The 18,511-nt window shown below is 51.1% G+C and overlaps 1 protein-coding gene across 1 annotated transcript in view; it reads left to right on the top strand.

Moving 5' to 3' along the window:
- The window catches only part of LOC100773492 (kazrin), a 364,339-nt gene that overhangs the window by 342,716 nt on the left and 3,112 nt on the right, over positions 1 to 18,511 (top strand). The window contains exons 9-14 of the mRNA XM_027399962.2: positions 4,880 to 5,085; positions 5,913 to 6,031; positions 10,806 to 11,037; positions 13,156 to 13,257; positions 13,639 to 13,805; positions 17,018 to 17,132. Coding sequence (XP_027255763.1) covers positions 4,880 to 5,085; positions 5,913 to 6,031; positions 10,806 to 11,037; positions 13,156 to 13,257; positions 13,639 to 13,805; positions 17,018 to 17,132 — 941 coding nt within the window. The remainder of the gene's footprint in view (positions 1 to 4,879; positions 5,086 to 5,912; positions 6,032 to 10,805; positions 11,038 to 13,155; positions 13,258 to 13,638; positions 13,806 to 17,017; positions 17,133 to 18,511) is intronic.

The raw sequence follows: 18,511 nt of genomic DNA on the forward strand, positions 1-18,511 counted from the left end.
ACAGATGAACGGCCCACACCAGCAGCATCTGCAGACCACGCCAGGACAGAATGAACAGTGCATCACTGACACCCAAGGTGGTTCTCCAACCTCCACGAGTGCATCGTGGCAGGTGTGTGCTTCTCCCATGTGAAGCAACAACGTGTGGGAAACCCCTCACTGTGTGTGTGTGGAGGGGGGGTTACTGTGCTTCCCCCCAACTGGGAGCTAGATGCGAGCTTTCTTCAGAAAAACAAAAGTTTTGAAAGCTTCACACTCTCCTCCCAAATATTTTCAATCAAAGGAGATTGATTTTCTCTTCCTCCTCCTCTTCTTTTTCCAAGTCCGGTTTCTCTGTGTGACACCCCTAGCTGTCCTGGAACTCACTTTTAGATCAGTCTGGCCTCAAACTCACAGAGATCTGCCTGCCTCTGCCTCCAGAGTGCTGAGATTATAGGTGTGTGCCACCACCACCTAGCCCAAAGAAGATTTTCAATCACCTTCTTGGGAAGTCAGAAAATAGAATCCCAGAATCTGTCTCTGAGACGACAGAAAATGATAAACAAACAAACAAACAAACAAACAAAACTGGTACGTGTCTAGGTGAATTATTTCAAGCAAAAATTACATATCAATGTAAAGTAGTCATGATGACCGTGCCCCATTACTGAAGTCTTCAGGATTAAAACTAGGCTGTAGCACTGTAGAAGCAAGAGGTGCTGGGAATCCCTGGTGTCCATTCTGACTGTTTGAGACAGGACATTAAGACTATGATGGATGAGCTGTAGGTCTTGGTCAGCTGACCCTGCATAGTGAGTGTGAGAGGGGTCACTAAAGCATGCCTCAAAATCACCACAACACCTGTGGAAGCTGGGCTAACCCCAGAGTCGCTCTTCTAGGAGACATGAGGTCCTAAAACCTTTATCTCTAGCTTGTTATTAAGTGATAGTGAAGTTGACGTCTCGGGGACCACACTCTGAGGACAATTACATAAAAACCAGAGACGCAGAGAGTGAAGCTTCCGGCAGAATAAAGCAATAGTGAACAAAGCTCCCGTGTTTACCTTCAACAACCAGGCCAGCCCGTTCTCCCAAGAGCTTTGTGCAGTGGGCCAGACATGATTATTTGGGGCTTTGTGGGCCAGATGATCTCTGTCCCAGATACCCAGGTCCTCAGCGTGAGCAAAATCAGATGGCGAGGTGAGGAACTGAAGGGCGTGGCTATGGTCCCAGAAAAAAAAAAAAAAAAAGACCAGGCTTTTTCTGTTTTCCCCAGGGTGGGAATAGAACCAAGGGCTTCAAGCATCAAGGCAAAAGGGCTTCCAGTGAGCCGCACACAGGCTTTTCAAAAAAGTGTGTAAAGGGTTGGATGCAACCCTGTATCAGTCCCCATGTTTGGTACCTACAATGGCTTCCACAGGTCCTGTGGCCTCCTGGGAAGCCTCTGCAGCAAGGCTGGGATCAGCATGTCAGTATTCTTAGTATCTTGCAAGATGTGGTGGGGGGGCAGGAGAGAGAGAGAGAGAGAGAGAGAGAGAGAGAGAGAGAGAGAGAGACGTGTGCATGAGATACGTGTGTGTGTTGGTAGTGACAGCAAAGCCCCAGTCCTCTGACTCCAGCCCTTTGGCTGGGCAGCTAGGCTGTAACATGACTATTCCTCTATTCCTTTGGGGGCTGAGAAGAAGGTAACAGTTTAGTCGGATGCTGTGTTGCCCTAAAGATACCTCCTCCTGCCACATCCTCCAAGTTACAGTTCAGAGTGGGGGACGCTAACTGTGTGCCTAAACCAGAGTGTGTGAGTTGATGGTGGAAGCCTGAATGACCCCTTGTGTTCCCTTGCCCTGGGCTCCATGCTCAACTGGAGGCATAAGGAAAATGAACACACGCACACACACACACACACACACACACACACACACACACACACACACACACAGACCCCACTGCTGGCTACAGAGGATCTGCACACGAACCCGCACGATCATGCACACATAGCCACACATGAGCACATGCACACACAAAGCATGCACAGGCTGTTTGTTTCTCATCTGTGTTCACTTGTCAGTCATTCTTCCCCGCCTCCCCTCTGCCTCCCTCTCTCTTCTTTCTCTTCACCTTTTGAGGTTTGCTATGTCTTTCTAGAGGGCTGGGATTGTTGTGCTCAGCCCCTCCCCACCACACACACACACACACACACACACACACACACACACACACCTGCTTCTCACCTTCTCCTTTCTCGTCCCCCCCACCCCTCTCCCAGACCCCTTTCTTGGGAATCAAGCGCTATAGACGTACTCATCGGGCACAAAAATCTCAGCTCCACCCCTCACCCTCCACCACCTCTGCCCCTGACCACACAGCCCAGACCAGGGTCTAACCCAGGCTCTCTACAATTCCTTCCTTGGCACCTGGGTTGAACAACAACAACAACAAATGCATCTTATCTAAGCAATGCATGAGACCAGGGCACCTGCTGAAGTTTGGCCCAAATGTGCCCAAGTCCCTGGGAAAGGCCCTCGCTGCAAGTGTCAACAACTGTTCCTGAAGGAGGGCCTTCCATGTCATCACAGTCACAGGTGTGAGATACCTGTCCACTAGGTGGCAGATAGCATTGTTATATTTATTTAATATATGGAGAAACTGAGGCTTCGGGAAGTTTGCCCCAAACCAGGGTCTGCACAACACCAAGGTCTGGTGGCAGAGGACAAATACTAAGACCACACGTCACCTCTTATTTTCCTCCAAAGTCAGTAACAAGTCCAGCCCTGCGTGAGCACTCCCTGTGGATCACTATATTCAGAAATCCAAAACGTGGAATGTTCCAAAATATAACATGTGTTGAGCTCTAGCAGGACACCCTCAAGAAAATTCTATGGCATGAGGCTGGAGAGATGGCTCTTCCAGAGGACCCAGGTTTGGTTCCCAGCACCCACATTGAGTGGCTTACAACTGCCTGTGCCCCAGGGGATATGACACCCTCTTCTGGCCTCCCTGGGCACTGACCTCATATGCACATACCCATACCGACATAATTTTAAAATAATAAAAATAAACCTTTACAAGCAAAAACTTTGCAATGCAAAACTGTATATTCTGCACAATATTGTGTAAAGCCATCATCATCACAGGATGCACAGGAACCTGGAGTGAACTCTGTGTTTAGACCTGGGTCCTCCCGAAAGACATGCCTTTACACATATGCAGATATCCCAGAACTAGAGAAAACAATAAAATCCAGAATCTAAAACACTTCCAGTTCCAGGCATTTCAGACAAGAGATTCTCATCCTAGATAGTCAATGCAGAAAGCCTGAATGACGGAAAAGGAAGCACACACTCATGCGGTTTTCAGCGATGTCATTGATCCTCCATAAAGACTTTAACACTTACCCATGTTGTACTGTGGTGTGTGCATATGCATACACACACATATACAAACACACACATATCTGTGTACGTATCTTGAACCCTTGACCTTCCTGCACTGGGCTTACAGACATTCCCACCATGTGCTGTTTAAAATTAGACATCTCACATATTCTGTGTGTGTGTGTGTGTGTGTGTGTGTGTGTGTGTGTATGGGTGCAGGGCGTGTGTTCCTGTGTGTGCATGCAAGTGTGGAGACCCGAGAACAACTTCAGTTTTCCTGCCTCAGGCACCATCCACCTATGTTTTTTTGAGAGTGACTCATTGGACTGCCCTCTCCTAAGAGCCAGGCCATTTGGCCAATAAGCCTTAGAGATCCACCTGTGCCCACTTTCCACAGGCCTGGGATTACGAGAATGGATGGCTGTCCTATCTTTACATATGATTATACTTAGTGTGTGTGTGAGGGTGATGCATTCCACAACGCACATGTAGAGACAGACACCGGGGATAACTGTGGAGTCCTTTGCTTTGACATGGGTTGTACTCAGGTCACCACGCTTGTCCAGCAAGCGCCTTCAACCACTGAGCCATCTTTCCGGGCCCATCTGTTTTTCCTTTTTATGTGGATTCAGGAAATCAAACTCAAGTATTCATGTTTGCAACACAAGAACTGTGCCGACCGTTTGGGGGTTCATTTCCTTCTGTGTATGAGGCTACTTCAGAGACAGGCTTCAAAGTGTTAACAGATGGAGCTGGGTCCTCTCTATCCCAAGAAAACAAATCACCTCGTTGCCCAAAGTGCTCGTTGCCACTCTATCTATCTATAATGGTGTAAAACTGGAAACAACCCCACTCTGTTACTGTGCCCCTAGCCTATGCAGAGCAAAATCAGCCATGAACTTCCTTCTGACACTGTCAAAAGATTGCACTGAAATTCTCTACTGAGAAGGAACAATATCCCACACACTGTCTGGCCAAAAGCATCAAGCAGAACAGATCTATGTGTGTGGGTCTTCCAGTGAGAACGGGGGCGTTTGTGTCTCCTGGAGACTATTTAACTAAATACTAACAGCTGCTGTCTAGAAGCAGCATTGGGAGATTTACATTTTTGTGTTAGGCTTATTTCTTTCTGGAATATCATGTTTCTTCATCTTTGTGGGAAGCAGAGAGGACTTTGTAATGGGGGATGGGTGGGCAACGAGAGCCACTTTGATTTATTTATTTATTTGACAAATTCAGACATCTACTGATCATAATCACCCCACCCATCCCCATTCAACTCTCCCCAGGTGCCCCCCAAACACACACACACACATATCCCCCTCCCAACTCTCTTTCTCCCTCTTCTTCCTTAGTGACCCCTGAGAATTATCAGTGATTCTTGTGTGTGCATGGATATGAGGCCGCCCACTGGAGCATGGGCAAACTACCAGGAAAGCCACTTTGGTTTTGTGCCTTAGAGTCCCCCCATCCCCCACCCAGGATGTGGTTCCTCCCCACAGCAAGGCTGTGTGTACTCCTGTGTTGCAGACTCCGACAGCCAGTGCAGCCCCACACGGCACAGCCTCAGCCTGTCTGAGGGAGAGGAGCAGATGGACCGTCTACAGCATGTGGAGTTGGTGAGGACCACGCCCATGTCCCACTGGAAGGCTGGCACAGTGCAGGCCTGGCTGGAGGTGGTGATGGCCATGCCCATGTACGTCAAGGCCTGTGCAGAGAACGTTAAGAGTGGGAAGGTAGGCAGCTTGGGCCCCCGGGGGTGACCCTGTACCTTCCCATGAGTGTTATCCCCTCCCAGGAATTGACTGTCTTCATTCTACCCCCAGGGACAAGAGGAGGTATAGCGATAGAAGTTTGCCAACTTATTGCAGGTCTGGGTCACCAATAAATCAGTCTCCCTAGCAAGGAAACAATGCCCTTTGGAGTCATGCCACTTTGTCCTTAAATTGGAATGAACCTCTCCTTAGCTGACGGGGATCCATCAGGGCTGGACTGGGGAGTTCTTTAGCTTAGATGGGGGCCCCACCCATCTTGGTCCAAGCAGTATCCCCCGCAAAGGTGGTCCATAACAATAGCTGAGCCCGGGCATCCAGGAGCCCAGCAAGGGGTGACAGGAAGACACAACCAGGCATCAGGAAAGAGCTGAAGCAAGACGGTCCCAAGGGACATGGGTCCCACAGCTCCTAGAAACAGGCTTTTTAATTTTTTTGTCTTTTTGAGACACAGTTTCTCTGTGTAGCCCTGGCTCTGTAGACCAGGCTGGAACTCAGAGATCCACCTGCCTCTGCTACCCAAGTGCTGAGTTAAAGGAGTGTGCCACCACTCCCTAGAGACAGGCTTTGTTGGGAGCTTCCAACCATCACAGGCTGCAGAGGTGTCTGGTGCCCTGTCTAGGAGGATGGGTTGGGAGGGGGGTGTGGTTGAGTAGCCCATTCCCTCCCACCCTTCTGTATTGGCCGCAGCAGCAGTGAACAGGGCTTGAGATTCCAGGCGCCATGGCCAGGTCTCCCTACTTCTGGCCCATCTCTTGCCTCCAGGCACTAATTCTACTTTCTGAAAGCAGGTGCTGCTCAGCCTGAGTGACGAGGACCTGGAGTTGGGCCTGGGTGTGTGCAGCTCCTTGCACAGACGCAAGCTCCGCCTGGCCATCGAGGACTACCGTGATGCAGAGGCTGGCCGCAGGTAAGCCACTGTAACCTGGAAAAGCAAGGACTTTCTGTCCTGAGCCTCCCTGTCACCCAGGCAAGCAGGATACTGGGTCACATTAAGCTTCAGGATATTGAGGATAGCAAAGATGGCCTAGATGTATCCTGCCACCATAGAAAAACTAACGCACAGGAGGCACACACGCCCAGAACATTGGTGTTATACCTCCACCTCAGAGCGGGCGCCAGAAGAGTGGGTGGCTCCCAGCATGCTTCTGTCTGCCCAGCTGGTAGGGATTAGGCCACACAGCCAACATGTCAAAGCTCAGGTCTGTCCACCCCAGAGTAAAGGAATGGAGCAGGAGGGTAGACAGCGGAGGCAAAGGGGCTGGATAGTCTCGTGGAAGTCTTTTACAGAGTAGTGTAGCCAACTGGTCTAGGCCTCTCTTAGCAGATGTACCTGATGGTAGCTGGCATCCCATCTCAGAATCCAGACTGTCCTTGCTGGAGCACCCCCCATACCACTCCCACCCAGCCCCACTCTTTTTCTACTTCTCTCTTGACCTCCGAGGGGTCCGTTTTTTAGCAACTCTCATGAAAAGGGAAGCCACCTCCCCCAACACCCAGTCCTTGGTGCTCAGAGTGGGGAGGGGCCAGTTTTGTAAACCTGACACGGTCTGTTTTGCATAATTATCTCCTTCGCTGGTTTCCCATCGTTTCTGTACAGTTAATTAATCAAACCTGATGGTGTGTGCTACTGTCTGCAGAAGTTGCTTTGTGCATTAACAGAGAGGGGGGAGGGAGGGAGAGAGAGTTGGGAGGCGGAGGGGTGGAGAAGCAGGCCAGCTCCAAAGCAGAATAACACAATCTTATGCATCAGGAGACGGGCCCTGGTGCCAGGCCAAGGTGACAAGTATTTCAGAGAAAGGGTCGGAAAGCTAGCAACTCGGAGCCAGCAGTAGAGGTGTCAGTCTAGGAAGGAAGGGCTGATGGGGTGGTGCCAGAAGGGAGGCACCCTTCACCCCATCGGGCCTTCCCTCATGAAGGCTCCTGAAGCACCCTCCCAGCCACCTCCTGACCACCTCCCTCCTCTAGACCCCAAAGTCTAGACACCCTCCTGCTCACACCACACCCCACATCCTAGAGGTTTCCTCCATGCTGCCTGTGTTTCTTGAGCATGTGGGGACACTGGCTTCAGCTCTCAGAAGTGCCAGGAGTCCCCGACACTGCCCAAGTGTCCACCACTGTCCCCAAAGCATGGCTGTCTGCATCAGCTTGGGTTGCTATAACAAAATGCTACCAACCAGGTAGAATGAACAACAGACACCTATTTCTCCTGGCTCTGAAAACTACAAGTCTAAGGGAGCAAGGTGCCAGGCTGGCCAGGCTCCTGCAGGGTACCCCTCCTGGTTATACATGGCAGCCTTCTTACAGGGGCCTCACACGGGGAAGGGAGAATCATTTGCCACCAGTGACGTCAGGGAATCCTAACGCTTCCCAAGGACCCAACCGGATGCCATCACATAGACACACAGATGTGGGGGACAAAGGCTGGTCCATAGCAGGAGCCGAGCCTGAAATCCACCCAGAGCTGAGAAAGGTGTGACTCACAAGCACCACCATGGGTGTATGGGAGAGCTGAAGCAGATGGTCCCACATTAGACAGCCCAGGTCCTATGGAGAGATACCTGGCTGCGAGATTCCTGGGCCAGGACACTTTGCCTTCTCTGGGACTCAGTTTCCTTACCTGTAAAGTAAAGAGAATTGACCAAAGTTAAGGGTTGGACCCTTTTAGGAATCCAGTAGGGGCTGTGATGCCTTCCCCAGATGAACTCTACAAGACTACATAACTTTTCAACGTAAGTCCTCTGACTTAGCCACGGAAATTTTAAAAGCCCACAGACTCTGGGTTCAGAGTCCCAAGGTGAGCTGTCTCAAACTCTCTAAGCTGTGATAATGGACATGGCCACTCTGGGCCCAACATTCCCCTTTGCCAAACTTTCACCTAACTCTTTACGAACACAATTTCACTCACCCATTCCACCCGTTCCTCAGCCACAATTATCTCCATCTTAGAGATGAAGAATTGAGTGCAGACAGAGAACAAGCAAAAAGTCACACCCCTCAGAGCTGGCTCTCATGCATTGTCTTTGCACCCTCCCATGGTGCCAGGGTATTAGAAACAGTGTCATCTCCTACTGTTAGCTATGGAGCTGGGATTTCCGTTCTCTAACTCCTTCAGTCCCCACCACTCCATATAGCGAGTGTGGTTGGGATTTTTTACAGAGGAAACTGAGTTGCAAGGTCTCAGACTCAGAACAGTCTCCCACTGTTTTTACTGATGTGTGACCCAGATGGCCTCTACATGACATGCCTGTCCTCAGACCTTGGGCTCTGGCCTAGCTCCACCTGAGGAAGAGGTCCCAGCAACTGTTAGGGAAACAGTGACTGGATTCCTTTTGAAGCCAGACTTGAGTCCCTGTGTCAGTTCTGAGTAGCTTCAATGCAAAGGCATTTCGAATGTCAGACACATGTTCTTTGGGAACTTACAGAGGGACACTGTTGGTTACAAGTGAGCCACTGCTGAGGAAGTCAAGCCAGGTGTGCCTCCTGGCTACCACCCCCAACAGTGTCGTACCACTGACTTCAGAAGGATGGGAGGCACTCTCCCCTTATTCCCATGAGTGACAACCCTGCCGGGAGCATCCAGTTCAGACCCATGATGGCCACAAGGGCTGGGGCTGGGCAAGGGTCCTCTGTGACAATCCGAGAAGGAAGATTATCTTGGGCTGGAATGTTCTGGTTTAGGAGCCTCATCAGGGCAGAGTAGAGCCCAGTCCTTCCTCTAGCCCTGATCAGTTTTCTGAGCAGTTAGCTATGAAACACACCAGGCAGCATTCACTCCACTGGGTGGGCTGAGTGAGCTGGCCTGGTCCTGGCCAGGAAAATCTAATGAGGGGATTGGCCTACAAGCTGTAGTTAACCCCAGCATGTCAGGTACACACATGGGGCCCTGGGACCTTAGGCAAGAGAAAGGACCCTGGTGTGGGGGTGGGGGGGAGTTCCTGAAAGGTGTCTGGGAGTCTATAGGAGATGATAAGGAGAGAATGGGGGCAACAGGCCTGGAGACAGGCAGAGGACAAATCCTTGTCTTAGGGAAACAGAGAAGCAGTTCCAGGAGGCTGGGGCAGAGGGAAGGAGAGGGAGCCAGGAACTCATGCAGATGTTCTGCCAGCAAACAGTTAGTGAGAGTCTGCCGATCATCCCCACACCCATTGTGTCAGTGAACATGTCCCTGGTCCTGATCACCTCTCCTGTACCCTAAGTTAGGGGCAAGGGACAATAAACTAGTGGATAAATCACTCTGTAACTAAATGCATCATGCACTGAGTGCTTTGAGGGCAAAAACCGGAAGGGCAGGATTGAAGGAGAGGACAACCTTAGATGGAGAGATGGCCCCTGGGGGAAGGAGGAGGGAGCCCTGTCAGCACCTTGAGTGCGGCTCAGAAGGGCAGGAAAGCCTCTAAAACAGGAACAGAGCGGGGCATGCCAGCTGTCTCCAGCTGCCCCCAAAGAGAAGAGCAGCATCCCTTTGCAAGCTAATTGTGTTCCCTTGTACTGAGTGCTCCCACCTAGACAATGTTGTGCTCCCACCAGCCAGCACTAGGTCATTTTTCAGGGTCCCTCCGCAGGGATGTTGCGAGGACCTCATTCCTTCTATGAGGTTGCCACCTCGTGGCAGTCACAGGAATGACATCTAGGAACCACCTTACTTAGCCAGGTGTATCCCCACCCATCAACAAAGCCTCTCTGCAGAATGCACCCCAGGCGGCTCACAGCCAGTACCTCCAATTCCAGGCAATCAGACACCCTCTGTCTTCCAAGGATACCTGCACACACGTGGTGTGCATAAACTCTCACAGGCACACCCGCACGTACACAAAAAAGATAGTGAATAAATATTTTAAAGCCTTTTTGAATACCTACAATGTGCATGTTTCTGAGGTTCTGTCCGGTGCAAGTCTCAAGTGTGACAGCGAGGTAGCGAGAGCAGCCTAAAGGCCATCTGGGTTTCTCTGACCCAAAGATGAGCCCATGAGGGAAGGGCTGAGCCGCAGCCCTGTCTTGGGACAGAAGGCCTGGAACACTGGGTGGATCCATGAAGCCTTCTCATCCTCCTCCAAACAGGAAAAGGGACCAGAGGACAGCAGACAGGTGGACAGGGGAGGAGGATGGTTAGCCTGGGGCTTTGAGGAGTCCTGGGTTCTGCAGAGCCCTAGGGAAATAGGGTGGGTCAAGTCAAGGAGGGGTTCCCCAAAGGTCCACCAGCTGTAGGTAACCCTTCTCCTGACACTGCCCCTGCAGTTTTAGTCTGAGTGTGGCCTAGTGATATTCATTTTGTCCCTGTGATCCGCTGCTGTTCTTTAGTTCTGTCTGTCTCTCTGTCTTACTCCCTCTCCCCATCCACCTCTTCCTGAGTCTCTCTGTGTGTCAGTCTGTGTGTCTGTCTCTGCCTGAGTCTGTCTCTGTCTGTCTATCTTAGTCTCTCTTTCTGTGTGTCTCTGTCTCTGTCTCTCTGTCTCTCTGTCTCTCTGTCTCTCTGTCTCTCTCTCTGTCTCTCTCTCTCTCTCTTCACATCTCTGATCACTCCATTCTTTTCTTCCCCTCGATCTCTCTCCTCCACCCCGTTCCCCATGCTCCCTGGCTTTCTTGTCTACCCTTGCCCTGTCTTTTTCCTCTCTACCCATCTCTTTCCCATTTCCACCTGCTCTCCCCACTCCCACCTCTCTCTGGCTGTGTCTCCTTCTCAGCCTGTCCAAAGCCTCCGACCTGGACCATCACTGGGTGGCCAAGGCCTGGCTGAATGACATCGGCCTGTCCCAGTATTCCCAGGCCTTCCAGAACCACCTTGTGGATGGGAGGATGCTGAACTCCCTGATGAAGAGGGACCTGGAGAAACACCTGAACATCTCCAAGAAGTTCCACCAAGTCAGCATCTTGCTGGGGATAGAGCTGCTGTACCAAGTGAACTTCAGCAGGGAGGTAAGGACTATAAGGGCAGGGGCAGGGGCAGGGGCAGGGGCAGGGGCAGGGGCAGGGCAGGGGCAGGGCAGGGCAGGACTCTTCCACAACACTTCTCCACATCCAATGTCTGTCCAACCAACCACTGATCCATCCACTTATTCATCCATCAATCTATCCACCCAGTCACCCATCTACCCATCCATCCACTCATCTGCCCCATCTGTCCACCTCCCATTGTACATCCATCCAACCCTTCAGCCTCCCACCCATGTGCTAACCCACAGTCAATCTACTCCCCCTCCACCAACTTCTCATTCCACTAACGCCCACCCACCCACCCACATATACACATCTGTTCATCCATCCATCCATCCATCCATCCATCCATCCATCCATTCACCCATCCATTCATTCACCCATCCATCCATCCATCCATCCATCCATCCATCCATCCATTCACCCATCCATTCATTCACCCATCCATTCATCCATCCATTCATCCATCCATTCATTCACCCATTCATTCACCCATTCATTCACCCATCTCTTCGTCCAACTATCTCTTCCTCTCTCTTGCTTCTAGAGACTTCTTACTTGAGTAAACAAGTGCCTATGATCAGTTCAGGGGACCTAGGGAACCCTCAGCCTCAGAGAAGTCGTTGCTCATTGGGGAGAATCACTGAAGTCCATGGTGACAACACCGGAGGACAGTCAGGGCTCTCTGAAAGCTAAGAAACACCTTCTTGGGATCAAGGAGAGTTGCTGAGGCCATTGAGCTAAACAAAGAGTTGTTGCAGAGAGCAGCAGCTGACAATTAAGGAAGAAAATGCAACTGAAAGTACCATAGTGACCAAGCCCCAGGGTCCAGCGCTGTAGCAACAGTAAAACAATGAGAATGGGTGGGCAGTGGACTTGGGATGCAGGGCGTAACCCTGGCTGTTGTGGCAGTTTAAGTTCTGATGCCCCTTGATTCTGAACTCTGTTAAGCCAGAGAGCACAGGGCCCCAGCCTCAGGCCCCCACAAGTCCCCTGGGGAAGGTCCCTGAGAGGCTGGTCCTCAGGGTTGGGTCCTTATGGTTGACTTTTTCTAGAGCCAAGTCAGAGCATTAACAGCTCAGTGTTGAGAGAAGAACACAGAGAAGGCTCTCAGCCTTGTGGCCCTGTCACCCACTTCATGACTGGGCAGAAGGAGAAGATGGGAGAGCCAGGCCTTGGCCTCTAGGAGCGACAGTGTGATGAAGAGGGTGGGCATGGGATGTCTTGACAGTAATGCATGGGCGCAGGATTTGCTGAGATGGGAAAGTGAAGGAGACTTTGGGCTGGGAGCCCTAGAGAGGGTGTCTTAGTCCTATTGCTGTGAAGATACACTGTGATGGAGGCAACTCATAAAAGACAACATTTAACTGGGGCTTGCTTACAGCTTCCGAGGGTGAGTACACTTCCATCATGGCGGGAGGCACGGTAGCAGGTGCTCGAGCAGTAGCTCGGAGCTTACATCTGATCTATAAGCAGAGGCAGAGAGAGGGAGACTGGGAGTGGCATATGCTTTAGAAGCCTGCCCACCCTCAGTGACACACCTTCCCCCAAAAGATCACAACTCCTAAGCCTTCCTAAACAGTTCCACCCAATGAGAATCAAAAATTCAAATCTATGAGCCTATGGGGGCCATTCTTATTCAAACCACCTCAGAGGGTATGCCTCTGGAGCTCTTGGCCTGGGAATTAGTCCCCTAGAGTAACCTGTGAAAGGGCAGCAAACTGATGCATCCCCAGGACCCCAAAGATGGTATTTTAAACCAGGATGCACAGACCCCAAGAACCTCCCTATCATAGGCAGGATCTCCACAAATATCCACTGAGCCTGTTCCCATCACCTGGGCAGCAATGCCACAGGCCTGGGTGACACTGAGTAGACAGAGCATAGGTCTCTATCCAGCCCACACACCTGATCCCCTGCACCCTAGGAGGTTGTTCCTTCTGTTTCTCACAACACAGATGGTTTGGTTCAGGCAGTTGTGGGTGGCCCTCATTACACTTGCGCTCAGAAGTCCCCACTAACACCATAGAACGTCCTTCTGCACGTGACCTCCATGTGTCCCTCATCCCCTCAACTGACTCCGTGTTCCCCATCTCCCAGGTCCTCCAGGAACGCCGAGCCCGTTGTGAAACACAGAACACCGACCCGGTGGTCTGGACCAACCAGCGGGTGCTCAAGTGGGTGCGTGATATCGACCTGAAGGTGAGGCCATGGTGGCGGGGGCATAGGGCTGGTTCTCTAGCCTATGCAAATGGCATGCAAATCAATGCCCTCTTTGATGTAAGGTAGGGGGCACCATCACCCAGTTTGACAAGATCACACACTTTCTGTCACTGGAGGAGAGCCCTCCCTGCTACAATGGGACCCCTGCTCAATGCTGTCATCACTGGGGCAATTCTTAGCGATATTTTTTTCCATAAACGTTTATGGCTCCTGTCAGGGTCCAGCCAGTGTCATAAGACCCCTGTTTACAGCTCTGAGGATGAAGTTGACCCCCATGGGTGAAACCCTTGCTGTTGGGGTCCTATCCCTGCTTGGCTGGGTTGGTCCCAAGACCTACCCATCTCACCTTTCTGCCCTCAGGAGTATGCAGATAACCTGACCAACAGCGGTGTCCATGGTGCTGTGCTGGTGCTGGAGCCCACATTCAATGCTGAGGCCATGGCCACTGCCCTGGGCATCCCCAGTGGGAAGCATATCCTCCGGAGACACCTGGCAGAGGAGATGAGCACCGTCTTCCACCCAGCCAAGTGAGTGTGTAGGGCGCAGGTGCGAGGTACGGACCTTGAGCCACAGGGCACAGGCTGAGGATGCCAGCCACTGGATGCCAGGCACAGAACGAGGAAGCAGATGGTATTGTCACAACCTTGGTCCTTGGCTGACTGAGTGCCGCCCATTCTTGCACCAAGCTGGTCAGGAACTGAGGCTCTGAGGTCAGATGGTGAAAAGAGGAGCACGGGATAAATACGCACCCCACTGCTGGGACCTTTAGAGTAGGAGAGTGAGCAGTAGTGAGTGAGAAAGGCCGAGTACGCTGTGGCTTGAGCTGGGGACAATGTGCACTGATTTCACAGAACAAGGTGGCCATTCTGCCAGGTATGGCCATGGGGACAAAGGTTTAGAGGTGGGATTTGGCACATAAACTGTGCTTGTGATCCAAGGGATCAGAGCATGGCCACCCACCTACCCGAAACCCTTTGCACAGAGAATGATCAAGATGAAGCCCCAGACAGCCCAGACCCTCTCTGTGGATGCTGCCCTTACAAGTGGTCCACTGGGGGTCACACTAGGGTGTGAACCAGAATTTGTTCAGTGCTCACTGGGGACATATCTCATCCTAGCATCCCTTCACAGGTGACAAACTGGTTCTAAAGGCCACTGCTTCCCAAGGCCACCCAGCAGCAAGTGGCCACATCCTGCTTGGTCTTGTGCTATATGGATACTGTGAATTACATTTCTATCCGTAGTCGAGCCAACCTTGCGTTCTTGGGACAGGTCTCACTTGCTCAGAGTGCACAGCCATTTCTGTTGTTCAATCTGATTGGTATAGTGGGAGATGTTTTTGTTGATATTCATAAGGCTTACTGATCTATACAGCTTTGATTTGGACTTAGGTTTGTTGTTGTTTGCTTGTTTTTCTTTGAAGACTTGGAATTTATTAAAAGACATTTTAAGCAGGAAGGTTAAGAGAAAGAGAGGAGCTTTGGAAGGAAATAAGATATACTACTCAAGGTGGGCTGGAGAGGTTGGCTCAGTGGTTAAGAGCACTGTCTGCTCCTCTCAAGGACCTGGGTTCAATTCCCAGCACCCACCTAGCAGAGCACAACTATCTGTAACTTCTGTAACTTCACACAGACATGCAGGGAAAACAGCAATACACATAAAATATAAATAAATAAATAAATAAATAAATAAATAAATAAATAAATAAATAAAGGCACACTCAAGAGCAGAGGTGTGGGCTTCTCAGGAAGAGCCAGCTTGTTTTGTTTTGAAGGGACTTGACAGGAGCAGGTTATTGCTGTTGCCTTTGGGACAGGGTCTCATTATGCAGCCCAAGCTGGCCTTCAACTCACTATGTAACCCAGGCTGTCCTTGAATCATGTGCCCTCCTGCCTCAGCTTCTCCAAATGCTAGAATTGCAGGCATGTGCCACCAAACCTGGCCTGTAGTCTTCCTGCTTCTGGAACCTTCTTTCTGGTTTTGGTGTTGGTGAAATCCTGGCCTGTCAGTGTGAAGAAGGAGGTGTTCCCTCCTCTTCTGTTTTTTGGGAGGGATTGTAGGGCAGGTGTTTGTCATTCAGGAAGCCATCTGTTTCTAGGCTTTCTCTGTGAGAAGGGTTGTGATCTGTACTTGCTAAGAACTTACCTAGATTTTACATATATTTTTTTAAGATTTACTTCATTACTTTTAAGTGTGTGTGTGTAGGGATATGTGCATGTCTGTGCTGGTACCCAAGGAGTACAGACAAGGAATTTGGATCCCTTGGATCTGGAATTATGAATGCTTGCAAGCCTCCTGATGTGGATGCTGGGACCCTAACTGAGGTCCTTTGGAAGGGCAATGAATACTTTTAACCACTAAGCCACCTCTGCAGCCCTTGACAGGCTTAAAATACACAGAGCCCTGGAGGGGCTGCTTGGGCCAGGCACCAGTAGACATTGGTGGAACAGCTTAGAGCTTGACTGTGGGGGTAGCAGGTGTTTCTGAACTACCAGGATTATCGGGTAAGCACCAAGGAGGACTTGAGGGACAACAGGAGGGTGGCTCCTTGTGACTGATTGGGCCAGCAACTCCTTGGGGGTTGCATGAAAGCTGTGGGATTCCTGCCTCTGGATCAGCAGGAAGTGGGCTTGCTCCAGGAGTTGGCGGCTGATGGGTCAGGGAAGAGAGGCAGTGCAGCCTTCAGCAGGAGCCTAGCAGCTTGCTGTTGCCTCCATCCAAGGTGCTGCCCCCACACTCGGTTTGTGAGGCAAGGTCCCTGAGCTGGGGTTCAGGAAGCCTTGCTGAGACCCTGCCATGAACCCCAGGAACAGACTTCTGTCAGCTGAGAGGACATAGAACCCCAAGAGTTCCTAAGGAATCCAGAGACCACCTCGGTGGCCGAGAGAGCCCTCCAGCAGAGGGCATGGTGAGACGTTTGAGAAGCATCCTAGAGTTGATATTAATGGGGCAGTTCTGCAGTGAGCGATCACACAGGGAAGGCCTCTGCCCTCTGCTCTCCTTCCCTGTCACCGCCTTCAGCTTTCAGAGAGGAGGAGAAGCAGGGTGGGGGATGGTGGCGGTGACCCTTTGGCTCCTCCCACGGTGGTCCTCCCATGGTGCTTCAGGTTGAATGGGAAGGTTCCAGCTGGAGAAACATTCCTAGTCATTAAGATCAATATCAGGGCTCCAACCTGGACAGCATCCCAGGCTGGGTGCCTGCCACAGCCCTCCTTCACAGTAATGTCAGATTATGTTGTCGGCAAGGTGCTGTCTGTCCTCTGCTTCATTTGTCCCCCAGTACCTAACACATACACACACACACACACACACACACACACACACACACACACACACACACCATGAGAAAGGAGCATTGATGCTTATTTTTAACCAGTGCTGGAGGTGGAACCCAGGATCCAGCATATTCTAGACAAGTACTCGATTACTGAGCTATATCCACAGCCATTTTATTTTATGTTATTTTATTTTATTTTATTTTATTTTATGTGTACCAGTGTTTTGCCTGTGTGTGTGCACCACATGCATGCCTGGTGCCCATGAAAGGCCAGAAGAGGGCATCAGATCCCCCTGGAACTGGAGTTATAGATATCTGGAAGTCACCATGTGGGTGCTGGGACCGAAACCCCAGTCCTGCCTCCGTAAGAGCAGCCGGTGCTCTGAAGCAGTAGGGATGTGACTGGGGACAGTGGTAGCAGATTGACTCTCTGACTAAAACACAACCTGTGAAATGTTGCAGCTCCACAGGCATCCGGGAGTCTGAGCGCTTTGGGACTCCACCCGGCAGGGCCTCCAGCGTCACCAGAGCTGGGAAAGAGGAGAGCAGCGGCAACAGCAAATATAGAGCCAGCCGGGTAAGTAGTCGTTCTGTCCTCAGGGCCAGGCATCCTCTCCTGGATATACCTATGGCTCCTTTGTCCTCTGTGAACCTGGAGCAGCCTCGGGTCACGGGTGCACACAGGAGAGCCACCATGTATCTGGGCCTTTGCTTAAGACAGTGCCCAGTGACAAGTGTCCATACAAGGCAGAGTCTATGGCAGGGTGTCTATAGACTGTGGGATCCCCTCATCCTGGCCTCCTGAAGCAAATGGGCCCCGGGATGTGGAGCACCTCACACAGCTGGCTGCTGGGAGGATCAGTGAGCCCTAGACTCTGAAAACCTCTGACTTAGATTCTGAACTCTATGGCCAGCAAGGAACGTCTAGTGTACCCAGTAGGGTTACACAGAATTGACAGGTGAACTCCATGGCCAGCAAGCATACCTAGTCCCATGTCCTCTAGCACACCCAGTAGGACAGCATGGAACAGGGACAGATGAACTCCATGGCCAGCAAGGAACGTCTAGTGTACCCAGTAGGGCAGCACAGAACATGGCCAGATACCAAACAGAAACTCTAGCTGTAATCTGCATCGTGGTCGCCACATTCATGTCTTCGCCTTCACTTGGTGGCACCTGGACCTCAGTGAGCACAGGGGTGGCTTCGGAGGGTACTTTGTCCTGGGCTGGCCACTCTTGGCTTTGGTTTTGGTTTTATGGTGCTGGGAGTTGGCCCCAGGGTTTGTGTGTCTTAGGCAAGCACCCCAGCACTGAATTACACCCCAACCAGCCTCCCCCATATTCATGGTTTTTTTTTTTTAATTTGGTTTTAAAACTATTTCCATTATGTGTATGTGCTCATGCACAGACACACGAAACTCACACTTGTACACCACAGCATGCATGTAGAGGTCAGAGGACAATTTGTAGGAGTCAGTTCTCTTCTACCTCCAATGTGGGTGCCAGGGACTAAAGTCAGGTCATCAACCTTGTCATCAAACACCATTACCTGCTAAGCCATCTCACCAGCCTGGCCCTGTGGGATTTTGAGACACGTCTCATATGTAGCTGGATCTGACCTGGAACTCACCACCCTTTGGTCCCAGCTTCACTAGTGCTGGGATTAAAGGCATGTGACCTGTTGAGGCTTGCATTCAGTTGCGAGTACCTTCATTCCAAAGCAGTGAAAATTTGGTGGGAGGGGGATGCAAAAAGAAAGAGTCTCTCTCTTCACACTCCTGCCTAAGCAGACACACAGTGGGGCAATCAGGAAGCCTTGTCGACTGTCAAGTGGGGATGCACTGGCCTGGAAAGACAGGCGGTGGAGCACACAACTGCAAAGTGTTGTTGACAAAGGTCAACTCAGATCCAGAGGGTCCATCAAGAGGCCACTATTGGGGGGGGAGCAGTTCCTAC

Source organism: Cricetulus griseus, chromosome 2, assembly GCF_003668045.3.
Source record: "Cricetulus griseus strain 17A/GY chromosome 2, alternate assembly CriGri-PICRH-1.0, whole genome shotgun sequence".
In the NCBI taxonomy this organism is placed as follows: domain Eukaryota; kingdom Metazoa; phylum Chordata; class Mammalia; order Rodentia; family Cricetidae; genus Cricetulus; species Cricetulus griseus.